Genomic DNA, 19,896 nt, shown 5'->3' on the forward strand with positions numbered 1-19,896 from the left:
TTTTCTTTCAAAACTTTAAGTGTCAAAGTGTTAGTCACTTAGTTGTGTTCGACTCTGCAACCCCACGGACTGTAGGCCACCAGGCTCCTCTGTTCATGGAATTCTTAAGGCAGGAATAATGGAGTGGGTTGCCATTCCCTTCTCCCGGGGCGAAGGGATCCCTTCTCGACCCCGGGATCGAACCTGGGTCTCCTGCATTGCATAAAGATTCTTTACTGTCTGAGGCACCAGGGAAGCCCCTTAAAACTTTAAACAGTTATACAAATCTAAGGGACTAGTATCATGACAGTTCTGATAAATGTTAAACAACTGGAGACAAAATAGATGAGAAAAAGTGGGAAAATATTCATGGTTAGAGCAGAGGATTCATATATATATAAATAAGAAGAACACATAATTTGACAGGGCCAACAATAAGGTGCCACTGTTTTATATCAGTTAGTTTCTAAAGAAAGAGGTAGCATTAGAGTATGCAATTTTTCTAACTGTCTGAGTAGTCACTGCTGAAAACATAATTACCATAAAAATAAAGGTTTTTAAAAGAAAAATATTACAATACAGATTTTTCAAAAGAAATTTCATTAAATTGCATGAACTAAGTGGAACTGTCTCCAGTTGTTTTACTGAGTAGATATACAATCATTTTAATTACCAAACAATCACATGATTTGATAACCTAAAAGAACATCCCTGAGAAACTGCTCAGCACTCACATTTTGCAGTTCCACTGAGGATCAGTGACTTAGCAACATTCACTTCCACATGTAAATGAAAATCATCAAGATTTTTTAAATTCCAAAAATGTTTACAGAATACAGTGATCATGATTACATCCCCAATTTCAGAAACAATGTAGTGAATGAAAGGACAACTGAATGAATGAGTAACAGATACATGTGAGACGCAAAAAGGAGCAAGATAAAGTCTTTGGACTACATGGTCTAATAGGAAGACTGGGGTCAGTTCCCATACATCTGTGACTATAGGAAAGAGTAAGAGAGGTGCTAGAAAAGACACATGAAATGCTAAGGCATTTGAAGACACAAGACTTCTTACATATTAGGTTGAAAAACGGCTTCATGGAGGTTGATAGGACTCCAAAGGGTGGGTTAACTTTTAAAACGTAGAGACAGTGGAAACTGGGCGTATAGCTAGAGAGTGAGGGGTTGTCTTCCAGATTAGTAAAACAGCAGAAGACAACATGTAATGTGGGCCATAGGACACTGTTAGGAAAGACACTGCAGAGAGCCTTAGGTGCCAAGATGAGGAGTTTGGACCATGTTCTGTAAGCAGTGAGAGGCAATGAAAATCAGCATGTGGGAGATTGACCAGTCAGAAAAGCATTTCAGGAAATGAACTTGACAACTGAGCGTGGATTTGTCCATATAGGGTCAATACAGAAAATAAGGGAAGGTAAGAAGAGTAGAGCGACGAGACACAAAAAAAGGAATCCAAACAAACGAAAAGGGAACCTAAAAATGGGTTCTGCTTTCAGGAGCAAAACCAGCTGAGTCTGTAAGAACTGGAAGATAATTGGATGTGAGAAGTTGAAAGACGTATAAGTGAGGGATTCCCTGATGGTTCAGTTGGTAAAGAATCTGCCTACAAAGAAGGAGACCTGGGTTCAGTCCCTGGGTCAGGAAGATCCCCTGGAGCAGGAAATGGCTACCCACTCCAGTATGCTTGCCTGAGAAATTCCATGGACAGAGGAGCCTGGGAGGCTCCAGTCCACGAGGTCACAAGAGTCGGACATGACTTAGGGACTAAATAACAACTATGTTAATTTTGTGTGTGAAATCTGCAATGTGATTATTATAAGCAAGTTCTCCTAGGTCTGGAGGCAGCTGTGTGGCAGGTTAGAAGGACCTGCTTTTAAGTGATGATATCACATTGAGAAGTACTGAAGATAGGGCTAGTTTGATGAAGATATAATTAATTCATTTTTCACAAATATTGACAAAGGAGGTAAAGAAGACAGAGGAGTTAAAGGGTATTAGGGTTCTCCAGAGAAACAGAATCAACTGGATGTATGTATACATGAAAGGAGATATTTATTTTAAGCCAATGGCTTAGGCAATGGTGGAGACTTGACGAGTACAAAAATTTCTGATGAGGTAATCCCACAGACTGGAGATTCAGGGGGAAGTTTCCATACAAGTCCAAAGGCAGTCAGATTGGCAGAAATTCTTCTTGCTCTAGAGTTCAGTATTTGTATAAGTTCAGTATTTGTATAAGATCTTCAAAGTCTTCAACTCATTGGATGAGGCCCATCACATTATGAAAGACTATCAGCTTTATCAAAGTTTACCTTCTTAAATGTCAATCTCATTCCCAAAACATCCTCACAGTAACATACAGACTAAAGTATGACAATAATACTCTGGATACTGTGGCCCAGCCAAGTTAAGAAGAAGACCAGTTAAGTGCAGTGTCAAAGAAGAGAAAAAGGAGTCTATCAAGAAGAAGCAATCATCAAGGGTATCTGAAGCCTCAGGGATCTATAGTGGACTGATGGCTGAATTACAACACTCCAAAATATATGTCCACATCCTAATTTTGGAACCTGTGAACATTACTTTATTTGGAAAAGGGATCTTTGCAGATGCAGCAATTCAGTTTATTGAATGAAGAAATCATCCTGGATTATCTGCTGCTGCTGCTAAGTCACTTCAGTTGTGTCCGACTCTGTGTGACCCCACAGACGGCAGCCCACCAGGCTCCCCCATCCCTGGGATTCTCCAGACAAGAACACTGGAGTGGGTTGCCATTTCCTTCTCCAGCACATGAAAGTGAAAAGTGAAAGTGAAGTTGCTCAGTCGTGTCCAACTCTTAGCGACCCCATGGACTGCAGCCCACCAGGCTCCTCTGTCCATGGGATTTTCCAGGCAAGAGTATCTGAGTGGGTCTTAAATCCAATGGCAGGTGTCCTTATGAAAGTAAAGCAGGGGAAGATTTGATACCCTAGACGAGGAGGAAATCAATGTGACCACAGAGGCAGAGATTAGAGTGATGGGGCCACAAAGATGCCACCAGCCACCAGAAGCTGGAGAAAGTAAGGAAAGATTCTCCCCTAGAGCCTCAAGAGGGACGGCAGATATGATTTTGGAGTTCTGGCCTTTAAAACTGTGCCAGGATAAATTTCTGTTGTGTAAGGCCATCTACTTTGTGCTAATTTGTTAATTAGTAGCTACAGGAAACTGATAAAAATATCTGAGAATAATACAATTGATTTTGCTAACAAGAAGAAAGACATAATGGATGAATGGATAAACAAAACATGGTATATACACACACTAAAGTATTATCTAACCTTTAAAAGGAAGGAATTCTACAAGCTACTCATGGATGAAACTTGAGGACAGTTTGGTAAGTGAAATAAGCCAATCACAAAAAGACAGCTACTGTATGATTCCAATTATACGAGGTACTAAGAACAGTCAAATTCATAGAGACAGACACAGAATGATGTAAGCCAGAGCCTGGACGTTGAGTTGGAATGGGAAGTTATTTAATGTTGATATAAAGTTTTAATTTTGTAACAGGCAAAGAATTTTGGAGATTGGTTGCATAACAGGCGACTGTATTTAACATGACTGAATTGAACATTTAAAAATCGTTAAGATGGTAAATTTTATGTGTATTTTATCACAAATTTTTAAAAAAGATAAGGTGAGAAGTCATGTAATTGGTATCACATTAAAGATGCAAGCAAGAGAGATTAACCAAACAACCAAGATTTCTATCATAATCTAATCTCTTAAATAGGTAAAATACAAGTACCACTAGCACTCCACATACTCAATAACCCGTTTCTCTAAAGTTAGTACAATAACCTAACCCGAAATGAACATGAGACATAATAAACTATGAAATTTAAGTGTACTGTCAGTATTGACCAGAAACATTTTCATAAAACAACATCCGATGAAGGCATCAAGAATCCATTTGCTAAGGAAATTATCTGACTACATGTAGAAACGTTGATGGACAGTTAAAAACAAAAAATCATTTTGGCCATGCTGTTCGCATCTTAACAAGCATCTTCCCTCCTCAGATTTCCCGTTTTGCTAGAGGAACTTTGTTGTTTAATAAACAATGCAGACACGTTCCTTGCAGTTTTAACTCAAACTACTGTACTGGCAGAAAAGAAAGCATTATCTGGCAGATGCTGTGGTAGTCTTATCCAACCTACCTGGACTTTCCTCCTCTTCAGGGTTGAACATACAGGGATCTTTTCTAAGGATCAATATGGGAAAATTAATTTTTCTCATCTGTACATTTGACTAATGTCAACCTCCTTAAGCAATTTTCCCTGCTCGCCAGAACATGAGTCAGAAAATTGCAGAGGCACTCTCTGTGTTCAACAATGCTATGAAAACTGGTAAATCAGGGTGAACTGTCGTGTCAGGAAGAATTTGGTTAGAATGGAACTCCTCCTTACATTTCTTAAATCCAAACAAGTTATAAAGCTCAGATTAAATTTTGCTTATTCCAAAATATGAAGATGTGTTTGAGAAACAGAGCCTAAAAAACAAGGAACAGAACACAGCAATCTTTTTTTGCTGTGAACCCCATTAAGCAAAGCCATTACCTACCTGCTAATTAAAAATATGTCACATTTCAATAGTGATTTTGTTAACTTGTACTTATATTATTGGTCTGTACAAAGTATTTGTTGATAATCAGATTGTACATTTCTATACTTGTCAGTTCAAGGCCCTAAAAATAAAAGACCTAGCTTTCTACCTAGAAAATTATAATCCAGGAGTCCTAGAAAAGTAGTACAAAACTACAAAGATGATCCTTAAAGGGACTTCCCTGGGGGTACATGGATAAGAATCTGTCTGCCAGTGCTGCTGAAAGGGGTTCGATCCCTGTCCAAGAAGGTTCCACATGCTGTGGGCAACTATAGCTTGCACATCACAACTACTGAGCTCACAATCTAGAGCCCAGGAGTCACAACTCCTGGGGCCTGAGGACCCTAGAGCCTGCATGCTGCAACTACTGAAGCCCATGTGCCTTAGAGCCTGTGCTTCACAGCAAGAGAAGCCAACACAATGAGAAGTCTGTGCACCCCAACGAAGCTACGCGTAGCCCCCCCACCCACCCTCACCACAGCTAGAGAAAGCCCATGGGCAGCAACAAAGACCCAGTTCAGCCAGGAATTTAAAAAATAAATAAATTATCCTTAGAAATGGAAACATGCTCATAAAAACACAGAATGGAAAATAGTTTTTAATAATATGCTACAACTTTATCCTCCCAAATAAACCTTGAATAATCACCTTAATAAAGGAAAGCAGAGCAGTATTAGTTTGGAATGATGGAACTGACCACAGAGTACTCAAGTCAGCTCATCTTTTTACTCTCACTGGCTGTTTCTTTTTTGGAATGAAGAGAAAGGAAAACCTTGTCTCTAAATGTGCCCAACTAAAGAAAGAAAAGGTAAGTCTGAAATTAATTTAAAAGCCTTTCAAATTTTGATGGGAAACTGCCTATTAATTCTTTTTTAAAAATGGGGAGGAGCGGGACCCTTTACATTAAATTGTACACACAGCAAAAGCGTAAACCAAGAAGGATATCTTGCACATCTTTTTAAAGCTGAAAACATGTGTTCAGTAAAACGTTCGTTTCCGTTTTTAAGCATCCTTTTGAGGAGCCAGAGAAAGGCGCTGGCAGGGCAGACCCCACAAGGGAAAGCTATCTTGCCAGTCCTGTGGTGCTTCAGGGTGGTGGAGCCGGAGAAGCGGCGGCAAACCCCGGAGACAGTGACCCCCGGCAGAAAGCTGGAGTAGCGGGAGTCGAGGGCCGAAGGCGTGGATCTGCAGTCCCGCAGCTGGGAGACGGTCCGGGTGACCGGAGGCGGCGGGAGCGCCGGGGGCGCGCGAGGACGCCGAGGGCCTGGCGGGGCGGGGCGGGGCGGCGGTGGGTCGCAGGCCGATGACGCACCGGGGCTGGCGGAGGAGCGGCCACTTCCTGGAGCCGCCGGCCGGGGCCGCTCGCTGCACTCAGCGCTGGAGCCGGGAGCTCGCGGCCGCCGCCATGTCCCACCAGACCGGCATCCAAGGTAACGGCGCCGGCGCTGCCCTTGGGGAAGGGGCTCTCTGGAGGCTCCGAGCAAGCCGGGCGGGGCCGGAGTCGGGCCCGAAACACTGGGAATAGATGTCGGGGGCGAGCCGGGCCTCTGACTCTCTTTGCGCTCCCGTGTCCCGGGCGCTCTCGGCCTGCCTCCCTCCCTGCCGGGGCCCGGCCGCCGCCACGTTGCGGACGGACCCGAAATTCGCCGAGCGAAGGAAGTGGGTCCGGCAGCTGCCGGGGTGAAGGGGGCGTGCCTGCAGCCGCAGCCGACCTTAACCCAACTTTACGGGTTGGGAAGACCTGGAGCCGTGGAGCCCACTGGGGTCCTTTTATTGTCGAGTGACAGGCGAATTTTCTTTTTCACGGTCCAGAAGAGTTGTTACAGTATTTGAATTATAAAAAGAAAGATGCGGGAATCTTTTTTATTTCTACTAAGAATGCTTTCCAAACTCTTCCGCGCTTTCTTCCAAAATGGGAACATCCGCACCGTTGTATGTATCCTGAGTAGGAGGCGTCTTGGTCGTTGTTAGGTGCTCCTCAGGGAACTGAAAAGTCTGATCTGTGTGGCATCGTGTAATTATCCCATTCAAGCAGTTGAACGTGTAATTTTAATTGACCTGTGTTATTTCCTGGTTTGCAAATGGGCAGTCTGAAAGCTCTCACCTCATCAGAATCAAATAGTATGTCCCGGGGTTACTCGCGATCACTTAACGAGTTCTAGTATAAACGCAAGGTCTTCCTGTTAATAGACAACGAATCTTCCCCAGATGAACATCTAATTGTGTTTTGTTAGTAAGTGACACCACCCCATACCTTCTCCTGCACACACAAAGAAAAGCAAAATAGCTCAAATCTAAAAGCAGTCTTTTATTTGCGTTAGTTCTGATGCATGGATATCTATCTAATTATTGACTTTGATGCTTGAGTCTAATAGCAAGCACTACTAAACGTGGTTCTTACTGTCAATATACACCCCAAGAACAAAGTCAGAACGAAATTGAAGTTTTAATAGCACAAGGGATAGGTTATTAAGTATACATTTGCTCAGTGAGATTACTCCAGCTTTTTTGAGAAATACGAGTCAGAAAAGTGTGACCAGAAGTATAAACTTCAAAGAATTTTATTGACTCCAATCAGGATAGGGCATTTGACGTTTATTGTCATCTTTAAACATGAAAATGTAGAAAATGAATTGATGAAGAAGGTGTTTTTATTTATCATAAACTTGAAATTGGACCAGAAGAGAATGAAAGCAGATTTTCTGCATTTTTCAATATATTTTTCAAGTTTTCAATAAGGTATTTCTCAGATTTGTAATTTGTTCATTATTGGGTTTGAGAAACTTTAATATATTCATTTCCAATTCTAACATAGCTGGAACAGGTTAGAATTAATATACTTTTAAAACATACTTGTATCTCTTAGCTGTATATGGGGCTTCCCTGGTGGCTCAGTGGTAAAGAACCGATCTGCCAGTGCAGGAGATGCAGGTTTGATCCCTGGATAGGGAAGATCCCCTGGAGAAGGGAATGACAACCCACTCTGGTATGGTGCCTGGAAAATCTCGTGGACAGAGGTGCCTGGCGGGCTACGGAACAGGAGATCGCAGAAGAGTTGGACATGCGTGACTTAGCGACCGAACAACAGCAGCAACAACAAAAGCTGTGTTGAGTGTCTGGTATACCTTTTAAATTTTATAATTTAAATGACTGCTAATAAGAAAATATTGCATACTCAATATTTTTTCTTTGTATTTCATGTTTTCCTTATTCAACTAGCATTTATTATTGTAGCATTAGAAAGTATTAATGCATAAATATTACTTTTCTGTATCTTTTTGCACAGCAACTGAAGATGTTAAAGATATCTTTGCCAGAGCAAGAAATGGAAAATACAGACTTCTGAAGATATCTATTGAAAATGGTTAGTTAAACATTTTTTGTTCTTGAATTACTGGGTGTTATGTTTTAAAGCTAAGTCATTGTCAGTGATTTGGCCTATTAATAAATGTGAAGCAGGTTCAGAGCTTGCCTTTGGTTAACCTGGATCCTCTATATTTTGGGCATTTCCTGACGGCCCCTGCTTACCTTCTGAATTCTGTAGTTGATCCTCAGGGAAACAAAAAGATGTTGGTTTTGGTATGACATCTTCCTCTTTCACTTTTTGTGTCTCACTTTCTGTATTGCTCTGTATCTAATGTCAGTGCTTGCATCTCTGGAATGAAAATCAGTAACAGCCGATTATCTGAAAAATGAACAGTTATTTATGAATTATTTTTCAATAAAGTTAGTTTGAAGTAGAAAGAAAGGGTTTTAAACTGTTTTCTCAACTTGATTGTAATGTGTGCTGCAGAAATGATTCCCTTTTCTCGTTATGGGAAAAAGTTCTGAGACTATAACAAACTGTAAATTGATCCTTTCAAAATAAAGCTGTAAGCAGGGAAATTAATTGGGTGGGAGAGTCTTTTAATTTGGCTGGTTTGAATGTGAATAATTAAATTATAATTACTTAATCTCAAATGAATATGTTAAAACATCCCATTGGCCTAATTTCTTAATTACCTTGAAATATTTTGCTTTGGAAAAAATACCTTGTTCTTTCATAAACTGGAAGTAAATCTAATTTGGTTTCCAGTTTCTCTTATATGTTAAAAATACTAAAATAGTTTGAAAAATATGCAGTTCTACATATGTTAATACAGGCAATGAGAATAAACATACTGTAAAGTAGCCTGTTTTAGAACTATTGAACTAAAATTTTTTAAGTGTTACCACTTTCTAATTGACTTACTTAAGTAAGTAAAATGGAAAAGTTGATATAACTCACATCTCTACAACAGAAAAATGACAATATTTTGTCTGTCACTTCTCTGGTTTTTTGTTTTGAGAAAAAATTTTGAATACGGAAATTATGAAGAATAAATGACAAATACTTCCATCTCTTCTTAAATTAATAACTGCTAACATTTTATCATATTTGCTTCAAACTCTTTGTAATTTGATGTTTAAACAACTCTACTTTCTGACCTTCTGAGGAAACTATATTAGGAACTTTTTTTGTGTGTGCAATCCCTAAATAACATATAGTGCTGTGTTTGAGTTTTTAAGTTCACATGAACTGATGTCTTTTTCTGCATCATTCCTTTTTCTATAAATATTATTTTTATAATTAGTTTTGATAGAGGCTCATTAATTCTTTTTAAATATGAATAGGATTTTATCATATGACTGCCACATATTTTATGTCCATTCTCTTACTGATGAACATATGGGCTATTTTCAGTTTCCACTGTTATAGTGCTGCAGTGAATACCTTTGTATATGTGCAAGAGATTCTCTATGCAGAGTATAGTCTTGATTCTCCCAATAATGTCTCAAAGTGACTGTACCAATTTATGCTTGTGGACAGATTTTAAAATTTGTAGTACTGTGGACTAGTAGGAGCTAAACCTGTTTTTATTTAGTATTTCTTAACTGTGCAATTCAATGTTAATTTCAGATATTACACCTTTGAATGGTAGGATGCTTAGTTAAATACATTCTGTTGATACTTTATAACAAACATTTGGAAAGTAGACTATAACTACCCTTTCTTCAGCCATCCAACTTAGCTATTTATAATCATTTTTGTATGTTCTTTTCTTGTGTTTTTCATAACATTATTTTACCTGTGCTGGTCATAATTTTTACATGTTTTTGATACTACTTTATATTATAGTTTCATATATACTACTATTGTATTATATACTACTATATATTATATTGTTATAGCCAAAGTCCTTTTCATATACTGATGTGACTAGAGCAATTAATAATTAATTACATATTAATTTATTCTTCTATTTTTCATTATTCTACCATTTGGTATTTCAAACCATTTATGTGTCTTAAAAATTGTTCTTCACAGAGAAACTTGTGATTGGGTCGTGTAGGGAGCCTTCAGACTCCTGGGATCAGGATTATGATTCCTTTGTTTTACCCCTGTTGGAGGACAAACAACCGTGCTATGTATTATTCAGGTTAGATTCTCAGAATGCCCAAGGATATGAATGGATATTCATTGCGTGGTCTCCTGATCATTCTCATGTAAGTGATTTTTTGGTAACTTGTTTAACATTAAATGGAGAAAGAAATGGCAACCCACTCCAGTATTCATGCCTGGAAAATCCCATGGACGGAGGAGCCTGGTCCACGGGGTCTCAAGGAGTGGGAGACGACTGAGTGACTTCACTTTCACTTTAACATTAAAGCTAGAAAAATTTTTTCTGAAATGTTTCTAGGCCAAGAAAAAGTTAAGAAGCAATAGTCTTTCTCATAGAAAGGAACGACGATGGAAAAAAAATCCCTGGATTGGTAATGTAGAAGCAGGGATAATTTACTGCGATTCAGAAATCTTGACCTTGATTGAAATCAGAAGAATTATTATTGATTTTAAATTAAAAAATTTGTGGCTATTATAAATGACTCTCTGAACCTCTGAAGAATAAAGGTTACTATTTTGCTCTGAGCATAGTAACATATAATTTTTACAGAACTAACTGAAATTATATGAAGTATTCTTAATCGCTACCATTCAGGTGATGAGCATACATAGAGATAAGTATTTCTTTTAGGAAAGTTGAGTGATGGTGGTTTAGTCACTAAGTCATGTCCGACTCTTGGACTCTTGCAACCGCATTGACTGTAGCCTGCCAGGCTCCTCTGTCTATGGGATTCTCTAGGCAAGAATACTGGAGTGGGTTGCCATTTCCTTCTCCAGGGGATCTTCCCGACCCAGGGATCGAACCCGGGTCTCCTGCATTGCAGGCAGATTCTTTACCAACTGAGCTATGTGGGAAGCCCTTAAGTGATAGAACAAAAAAATTAATGTATGGATACAGCCCAATATTTTAAAGACTTAATTCTCTCTTATAGAAAAATAATAATTTTTAAAATTTTGTAGATATCATTCTCAAAAGTCATCCCCTCCTATTTAACTCTGTATATCTTGTCTGAAAGAAATATTGGATTTGACAGTGCAGAATTATGAAATGATTTCTATTGGTTGGCAGTTATCTTTAGTAGTTTCCCGTAGATGCTATAGATATCAGACTCATTAATAATAGTATATTTTGTAATTCTTTTCATTTTTGTCCTTCATAGAATGTTTTATGCCATAGTTATGCTGTGAATATTTGATTTTTAATTAGTAATATCTCACCTAGACTTGCTTTGAGTAAAATGTCACTATCAAGATTACTTTATCTCAATGACATTAAAGTAGTGTTTTAAGTAGCTTCTTTTAATTCTTGAACTCATTTTATACTTTGAAAAAATGAAGGATTTTGTAAAATTTAGCTTTTTCTACTTTTTGAAAAATGACTTATAAGTTGATATCTGCCTTAGTAGCTATTGATGTTTTAGATGCCAAAGTTATGATGCCTATCTGTATACACACATTTTAGCATGTTACACTTGATGGACATTGTCACAGTTTATTTTTAATGTGCTTGATGGTTTCAGTACATTCATTAAATGCTATTTTTGTAATGATAGTTTTCACCTGTAAAATTACAAGTAAACTTTCACAATTACTAGGTTCGTCAAAAAATGTTGTATGCAGCAACAAGAGCAACTCTGAAAAAGGAGTTTGGAGGTGGCCACATTAAAGATGAGGTGTTTGGAACAGTAAAGGTATAAAACTTATATTTTATATGGAGTCTGTGTGTTGCAGTTAAAACGCTTAAAGAGCTTCTAGGTAATGGGTTAATTAATGTGAATTCTGATTGGTAAATCTGTAAACATAAGAATAAGAGAAGACATTGTTTCATATGATATACACATTCACTGAAACATCATACAATACTCACCCTTTTAAAATATGTTGACATCTCAGTCTTCAAAGGCTGGACTGTCTCTTAAAGAATAAGTATTATTTAAACTAGAATATTGAGAGGTAAATTCATGATTGGGGTAATTGTTGATTAATATATGTGTTATGATTAAGAATTTATTTCATTTTAAAATTTGTTTGGTAAATACATGTATTTTTACATATACCCCCAAATTAAGAAAATTACAGTATATTTTTTGAAAAGGTTTTTTGTTGTTATTCAGAGCTTTTATTGTGATTCAGTGAGTAATACATTCTGATGGTTATAAGAGCACAAGACTTGCTTATTTACATTAATTGTGAAGTGGTCTGGTTTCTCAAGTCTAGTTTCTTCCAAACCACAAACTGTTGATGAGAAGTAAATTTATTTGAAGTAATTTTTCTTTTAAATAAGAACCATAATTATTTTCTATAAATAATTACATGTCATTATAGTACAGAATTCATAATCTGAGGGTGTTGATTATTAAATAATTATGGGGAAGGCTTCCCCAGAAGGTCAGTAGTAATTGTCCTGTAGACTTGAAGCATGATCGGGTTCATCATGTGTCTCCACCACTGCACTCATACAAAAGAGTGGTAATTACAGAGCTTTAGAAATGAAGCATAGCTACTCCCCTTAAAACTTTTTGAAAACTGTAGAATAGAATATTTTTAAAAATAGAGTAGTAAGATTCTTATTACCATTTATTATCAATCAAAACATTTTTTTGTTAAATTAATAATTTTGTTTTTCCTAAAGTACCCTCACAGCTAGTAACAATTTCTGTGCTTACAGGAAGATGTATCATTACATGGGTATAAAAAATACTTGCTGTCACAGTCTTCTCCGGCCCCGCTGACTGCAGCTGAAGAAGAATTACGACAGATTAAAATTAATGAGGTATGTTACCATTATGAAATCTTGCCAGATTTTAAGTGCTTAAAAGTATTGTAATTTTTAATTACTAGATGAAGAGGTAACTAGAGAATAAATAAGTTGAATAGCTAATATTCTGTTCCGTTTAGAGACAAGACTGTGTTCAATGTGTTTTTAGGAAAAAGTTGGAAGTGAATGTTAAATTTCATGTCAATTTCATAAATAGCTTTCTCCTGTCTTTATAACATATGGGTTAGATTAGTAATCCTCCTGTTAGAAGTATAGCTCTCCTTAATTTTATACTTTGAATACTAAATAAATGGGAAAAGTATATGTTACTTACATAGTGTGAGGGATATAATATCTAATAAGGTTATGTGAGGAAGGTTTGTTTTGCTATTTCAGAGAATACTAATGACTAAAGAGAGTAAAACATATATGCTATAGTGTGTGTAGGATTTCTAGAGGCTCTGTAAGGTGTCTATGGGCACTGCCTGGATGGGTGTGAGCACATATATATACATATGGGAGATGGTTATAGGAGTACTTGTTTAGCATATGAGTCAATAAATTTTATCCATATTATAATTTATCATTTTGATGTGTTTACTGCAGCAATTTTAAGTTAGAATAGCTACTGTAGTTATACTGGAATTTTACAGAAAAGAACAAGTAGCAGAAACTAGTGTTCACTTATCTGAGTAACAGACTAATAAGAATCAGTCTGGAAAATGAATATTATTTATATTGACCTGATAGCAAGGATCTATCATTATTATTTTAACTCAAGTTATTGGAGTATGGATTTTTACATGATTTTTTTTTAACAAGTTTGATAGTTTGTTTTATTCCTTGCAATCAGAACCCAGAGGATCTTATTGGGGTATGCATTTGCATATGTTCTATAATGTTTTCATTATCCAATGCCATTTATGCTGTAGAATCTCCATTCATTTTTTTTTTTAAGTAAACTTTCAATTTTGACTTTGTTGCAACACTGCAAATGAGACCCTATACTAAAATGTCATTTATTGAGTATAAAAGTCTTAAATATGTGCATTGAAAGCTTTCTTGAAGTACTCTTCTTCCAGTACGTGCACACCACGTTCTTAGGAATGAAAGCTCTTAAGTCTGGAACTTCTGCAGTAGTACAACTGTTGAGCTATGTTGTGTCTTTGTATATTGTTTGTACTCCTTTCAACTCTGCATGGTGTTTGTGTTGCACTTTATGTCTAGCGGAACAAAGGTCTACACATACTGTATTTATATCACAGTGTTCATAAGTTTTATCAAGTAAAATGTCATAATTAAAAGTATAATTTGAAGATACTTCAAAGAGCTTGTGTAGCTCGTGGCAGTTGTGCCAAACCAAACATATAAACAAAGCCCTGCTAACATTGCATACTCAATCAAATGTTCACTTTTGGCATTTTCATCAAAATGTGGCATACACTCTGCATGTTGACACAGTGCTAGCAGAACCTGAAACAAATGTGAACAGTTTGCCTTTTAAGTTCATATAAAGTGTTACTTTTAATTATATTAAAATGGGCAGAATTGATTATATTAAAAGGGTGGAATGGCCTCACTCTGTAGAGTTTAGGTTTTCTTTGCCATCTAACACTGCTTAATGCTAAAATTCATCAGTAAATTGAATCTGTCCTACTAGGTACAGAGTGACGTGAGTGTGGACACTAAGCATCAAACACTGCAAGGAGTAGCATTTCCTATTTCTCGAGAAGCTTTTCAAGCTTTGGAAAAATTGAATAACAGACAACTGAACTACGTGCAATTGGTAAGAGACATGATTATTATGAAGTGGCTTTTCTCTTTGGTACCTTTAGCTTATATTAATATAAGTTTTGTTTTTAATGGATTTTAAATCTTTATTTTTTATTCATTGTTTTTAAACTTACAAAAGTAAAGATCTTCATTGGAAAAAGTGAAATTATTAACTTTCTCCTTATCTCCTTGTTTTTTTAATTATAAATTTTAAATTTCTGTGTATCTTTTTTAATAAGTATATTGTTTCTGTTGACAGGAAATAGATATAAAAAATGAAATTATAATTTTGGCCAACACAATAAATACAGAACTAAAAGATTTGCCAAAGAGGATTCCCAAAGATGCAGCACGTTATCATTTCTTTCTGTATAAACATTCCCATGAAGGAGACTATTTGGAGTCTATAGGTATATGGTACTTTTTTTTTTTTTTAACATGTTGCTTTTCGTTTGCTGATTGGCATTTCGTCACGATATTCTTTCTTATTTCTTGGCCAGAGGGCTTAGTTGTAGTTTTACAAGATTTAGTATTTGCTTTAATTGATATGCTGCTAATTGGATTTATTATTATTTTAATTTACAGTTTTTATTTATTCAATGCCTGGATACACATGCAGTATAAGAGAACGAATGCTGTATTCTAGCTGCAAGAGCCCTCTGCTAGAGATTGTAGAAAGACAGCTACAAATGGATGTCATTAGAAAGGTAATGACCTAATTAGTTATCTAATTTATTTTACCTAATTTATCTTATTGATATATTTAATACCTATTTAAAATTCTTCAATTTTTATTACATTTTTATTGTTTTTCATGTAATTCATGATGTATTATAATTTGTAAATGAAAAGGTGTTTTTTTTTTTTCTTGTTCTCATCATGAATCCTTAGGGGATTAAGTCCTTGGGGATGGTCTGTTATGATCCCAGCCTCCCTGTAGATCTAATGTTTAGCCACAAGGTACATGTGGCTATTTAAATATAAATAAAAATTAAATGAAATTTAAATTTCAGTTCCTTAGAAACACTAGCCACATTTCAGGTGCTCCTTTTAGCTACATGTGGCTGGTGGCACTGTATTTGGTGCCGAATTTCGAGAATAAGTCCACATTGCAGGAAGCTCTGTTGGACAGTGCTCCTAAAGCTGCATATTTCTGATCTTCTCAAGACTTTATTAGTAAGAAACCACAGTCTGCATTTATAACTGAGTCATGGGATGTTGAGAATCTTTCCAGTTGTTGGGAAAGGAGAGAATGGGCATAACATAAATTTGGGGAACTAAGATACAAGTTTTCTTAAATGCAGGTGAGATATGGTTTATTCTTGAGCCCTTCAACTCTTAAAACACAGGTCCTTACAAATTACCAGTGTTTTAGGTACTGAGCATTTTAAGAGCTTTTAAAGTTCTTAAGAATCACCTTCTATAGCAGGGGCTGGCTGAGTTTTTCTACCAGAAGACCGGATAGTAAGTATTTCAGGCTTTGCCAGGCCACCTATGGTCTTTGTCATATATTTTTGTTTTATTATTTTATTTGTTTTTTACAACCCTTAGAAATATAAAACACACTAGTAACTTGAACTAGATTTGTCCTGCAGGCCACAGTTTGCCAACCTGTGTAACAGAGTGATTTCAAGTGACCCAAGTGACGAAGGGGCCATTAGTAATGTTTCTGGAAAATATATAGTGTACTAAAGCAGAACAACTTGAGTGATGATTCCTACTATACTACTTTTAAACGTTAGTTAAACTGGAGAAGAGAGAACCAAATAGAAAATAAATATAGTGGATTATATATTCAGGCAACTCCATTTAGCTCCCACCTCCTCCCCCCAAAAAAGATTCAAGTGAACTATTTTCATATGGTCCTGGGTTCCTTCTTGCTGGAATGGATATTATGTATTTATCTGTGAGCATTCACACCTGCAAACGTTGTTTGTATTAGGTTTTGAATGTTGTGTTTTTTCATACTGCATCACACTTTGCTAATTTCACCTCTTACAGATCGAGATAGACAATGGGGATGAGTTGACTGCAGACTTCCTTTATGAAGAAGTACATCCCAAGCAGCATGCACATAAACAAAGTTTTGCAAAACCAAAAGGCCCTTCAGGAAAAAGAGGAATTCGAAGAATAATTAGGGGTCCAGCTGAAACTGAAGCTACTACTGATTAAAATTATTATAACACTAGTTTTTTAAAAGTCCAGCTTTTAGTACAGGAGAACTGAAATCATTCCACGTTGATATATAGTAGAGGGGAAAATTGTACTTTTTGAAAATTAGCACTTTTCACTTCTGTATGTTTATAATATTAATGTTAAAAAAGACTTATGATTTCTGAAATGATGTTTAATTTCATCACAGTTTTCATAGAGTGATTATTCCACACTTTTCATATAATTCTTAAAATTTTATACAGTTGGGCCAATTCCAGAAAAGGCTAATGCCTAAAAGTAAGATGCAAGTCTTATTACTGTTTGGTGATACTTTTTTTTTTTAAGGGAGAAAGACCTTAAAATATTCATTCCACTTAATGAATATGTTAAGGACCAGGTTAGGTTATTTTCTAAGCTGAAAACTTCATGTGCCTAGGGAAAAGTGGAAAGTTGCTTGCTCTGAAGAGCACTGCTCACTCAGACCGTGGGATCATATCTGCAATGTTTAGAAACAGTGCTTTATTGCAGCAGTCTTTTCTATTTGACTTTCTGGTTTTTTAAATGGCTTTAAAATTGCAGAAGATCAGCTCACTCTGAAACCTTAAGGGTACTAGATATTTTCTATACTGTAGGACTTCTGATGATGTTGAAAGACATGTTTAAACAACTTTAGTTAAATTCTCATTCTAGTGCTATAAAATCTTTTCCATTTCAAAAGTAAGTCATTTCATTATATGTAGTGTGAGGCAAAATATTTATGTTTAATTGAATATCAAGTTAATATTCAAAAGATAACAAAACTGATGTCAACAATATTGAAAACATTTTAAACATCACAATTGATTTCTCTAAAACCATACACTAATAGGCAAATTGTGTTCTTTATCATTTTTGAGTGAATGTTCAGATTTAATAAAATTTTTTTTAAGTCCTAGTACTCATCAGCCTAACACAGATAAATTATGTTTCAGTTTATATCTTATTTCAAAAACATTTAACTGTTTTCTAAAGCTTTACATTTTTAGTTACAACCTCCAGAGATTTTGAGCCTCATTTTCTTCAATACTTGAAATAGAGGGAGCTAGAACACTTCATCATGTGTAATCTGATAAACCTGCTGCAAGAGCCATAATTTTGAGGACTTTTCTAAGTGAATTGTAGGGATCCAGGATTTAGAATTTCTTGATCTAAACTTAATGCTGCATAAAGCAAATATCAGACATCCACATTTCATAGTATGAAATAAAGTCATTTTTACACTTTATTATCTAAGGTAATATATGCACCTTTCAGAAATCCAATGTGTGTTCAACTAAAGCATGTTAGAATAATTATGAGTTGACAGATTTTTTTTTCTAGATTTAAGAGTATTTGTGTGGGGTTTTGTTTGTTTACAAATAATCATATTTGCATATTTAAACATGTAAAATAATTGACGGTAATGTTGCACTTTTTCACGAAAGAGTTAAGTTTTTCGGTGGGTGCACACACACAAACACATGCACACTACTGCATTGAGAATCCTGGAACTGTGCTGACTATAGACCAAGCTGCTGAAGCTCTTATTTTTGGTCAGGAAGAATGTTAACCTGTCATAATGGTATAAAATAATTTAGTAGTGAATGTTTTTCTATACCATCCATGTGCAATTATACTCTTAAACTCTATTACACTACATGAAAGTGGACATTCCAGAATATAGATGTGATTATATAATCTTAAACTAATTATTAAACCAATGATTGTTGAAAATCAATGATGCATTTGTTATAGAGTATAACTCATCATTTATGTTTTAGATGATATCATCACAATAGACAGTGAATAAAGTATTCCCTGTAAATTTATATAGCAGTGAAGAATGCCTTCTGTGGACATTTTATAAGTGCATTTTATATTGCAATAAAATTTTTCTCTTTAAATTGCATTCTAAGTTGGTTTTCTAGTATAACCTTTCTTTTTTAATGTTTGGATAAGTCTACATAATGCAATTGGCTTCCCTGGTAGCTCAGGTGGTAAAGAATCCACCTGCAATGCGGGACACCTGGGTTTGATCCCTGGGTTGGGAAGCACCCCTGGAGAAGGGAATGGCTACCCATTCCAGCATTCTGGCCTGTAGAATTCCATGGACTGTATAGTCCACCGAGTTGCAAAGAGTCGGATGAGTGAGCAACTTTCACTCAAATAATGCGATACCTGTTGATGGGTTAGAAATCCATTCATCTGTTTGTTAACCTATCTAAATCAAAAAGGATTTTAATTAGTTTGAAACCTAAGCAGGTTGTATCAATAGAGTGCTTAATAGATGAGAACTTTCCCACTACTGCAGCAATAATAAATGCCATTATTGGTTGCTACTGTGATAGCAGCAACCCAGTAGGGTAAGGTGACCAACAGACTTGACAGCTGTTATGAGACATTCGTCCAACAAATACTGAGTGCATTCTGGTTTGCAATAAAGGATCAAATTGATCCTTTTTATTTGGGCTATATTACAAACTGGATGTCTTTGGTAGCAGTTTTACCAAGACAATTTCATTAAAAGGGCTAATTTTGAGAACTGTTTTAAAAAGTTAAATTCTTAAAGGCATTTCTGCTCATTTATGCCTGAGGTTCCTATACTGTAGTTTGGTATATACATCCTTTCACATGTTTTCTTTGCATATACGATCATACATTAGAAAGATTGGAGGGGTTTTGTTTCTTTAAAAAAAAAAAAAAACACTGATTCTAGGGCTTCATCTCCAGAAATTTTGATAAAGAGTAGGTGGGCCCAGGAATCACAGTTCCACAAATGACTCATGGGTAGCCATGACCGGGATACAGTTTGCCTTAAATGATATAAATTGAATGTTTCCTCCAGTCCACAAAATATTCCTACCTATTGGTCTATAGTGTTTATGATTAATGGTGATAATTGGCCCATGGCTCTCCACATCCCTTGATCAGTCCCATCGGCTCAGCTGCTGGCAGGACCGCCGAAGGACCAAGCACATGGCTGCTGCCTCAGGAAAACTGCTGTTCCTCACCCTTTCCCAGTATCTACGTGCCTTCCTCCCTCATTTAATGCAGGCCTCTGCTCAAGTGTCACCTGTCTAGAAAGGTCATCCCTGACCTCCCAAGTGTGACTGTACTTCCTGTCCTCATACCTT

General features: G+C 36.3%; 1 protein-coding gene across 2 annotated transcripts; it reads left to right on the forward strand.

Moving 5' to 3' along the window:
- The first annotated feature begins 5,961 nt into the window (after positions 1-5,961).
- Positions 5,962-18,666, forward strand: TWF1 (twinfilin actin binding protein 1). 2 transcript variants are annotated; one of them, XM_070454541.1, is made up of 10 exons: positions 5,962-6,067; positions 7,924-8,001; positions 9,985-10,163; positions 11,655-11,750; positions 12,728-12,832; positions 13,671-13,691; positions 14,478-14,603; positions 14,850-15,000; positions 15,176-15,297; positions 16,592-18,666. In XM_070454541.1, exons 1-10 carry the CDS (start codon positions 6,043-6,045, stop codon positions 16,760-16,762), a joined length of 1,074 nt encoding a protein of 357 aa, XP_070310642.1. In that variant the 5' UTR covers positions 5,962-6,042; the 3' UTR covers positions 16,763-18,666. The 2 variants fall into 2 exon arrangements, with proteins under 2 accessions (XP_070310642.1, XP_020740872.2); XM_020885213.2 differs by lacking the exon at positions 13,671-13,691.
- The last annotated feature ends 1,230 nt before the right edge of the window (positions 18,667-19,896 follow it).

Source organism: Odocoileus virginianus, chromosome 24 (genome assembly GCF_023699985.2).
Source record: "Odocoileus virginianus isolate 20LAN1187 ecotype Illinois chromosome 24, Ovbor_1.2, whole genome shotgun sequence".
Lineage (NCBI taxonomy): Eukaryota > Metazoa > Chordata > Mammalia > Artiodactyla > Cervidae > Odocoileus > Odocoileus virginianus.

Bases quoted from the DNA above. Each gene is read 5' to 3' on its own strand.
- TWF1 (XM_070454541.1), top strand. From the start codon at position 6,043: ATGTCCCACCAGACCGGCATCCAAG. The intron at 8,002-9,984 runs GTTAGTTAAACA...TGTTCTTCACAG, and splicing joins GAAGATATCTATTGAAAATG to AGAAACTTGTGATTGGGTCG. The intron at 12,833-13,670 runs GTATGTTACCAT...CCTTGCAATCAG, and splicing joins GACAGATTAAAATTAATGAG to AACCCAGAGGATCTTATTGG.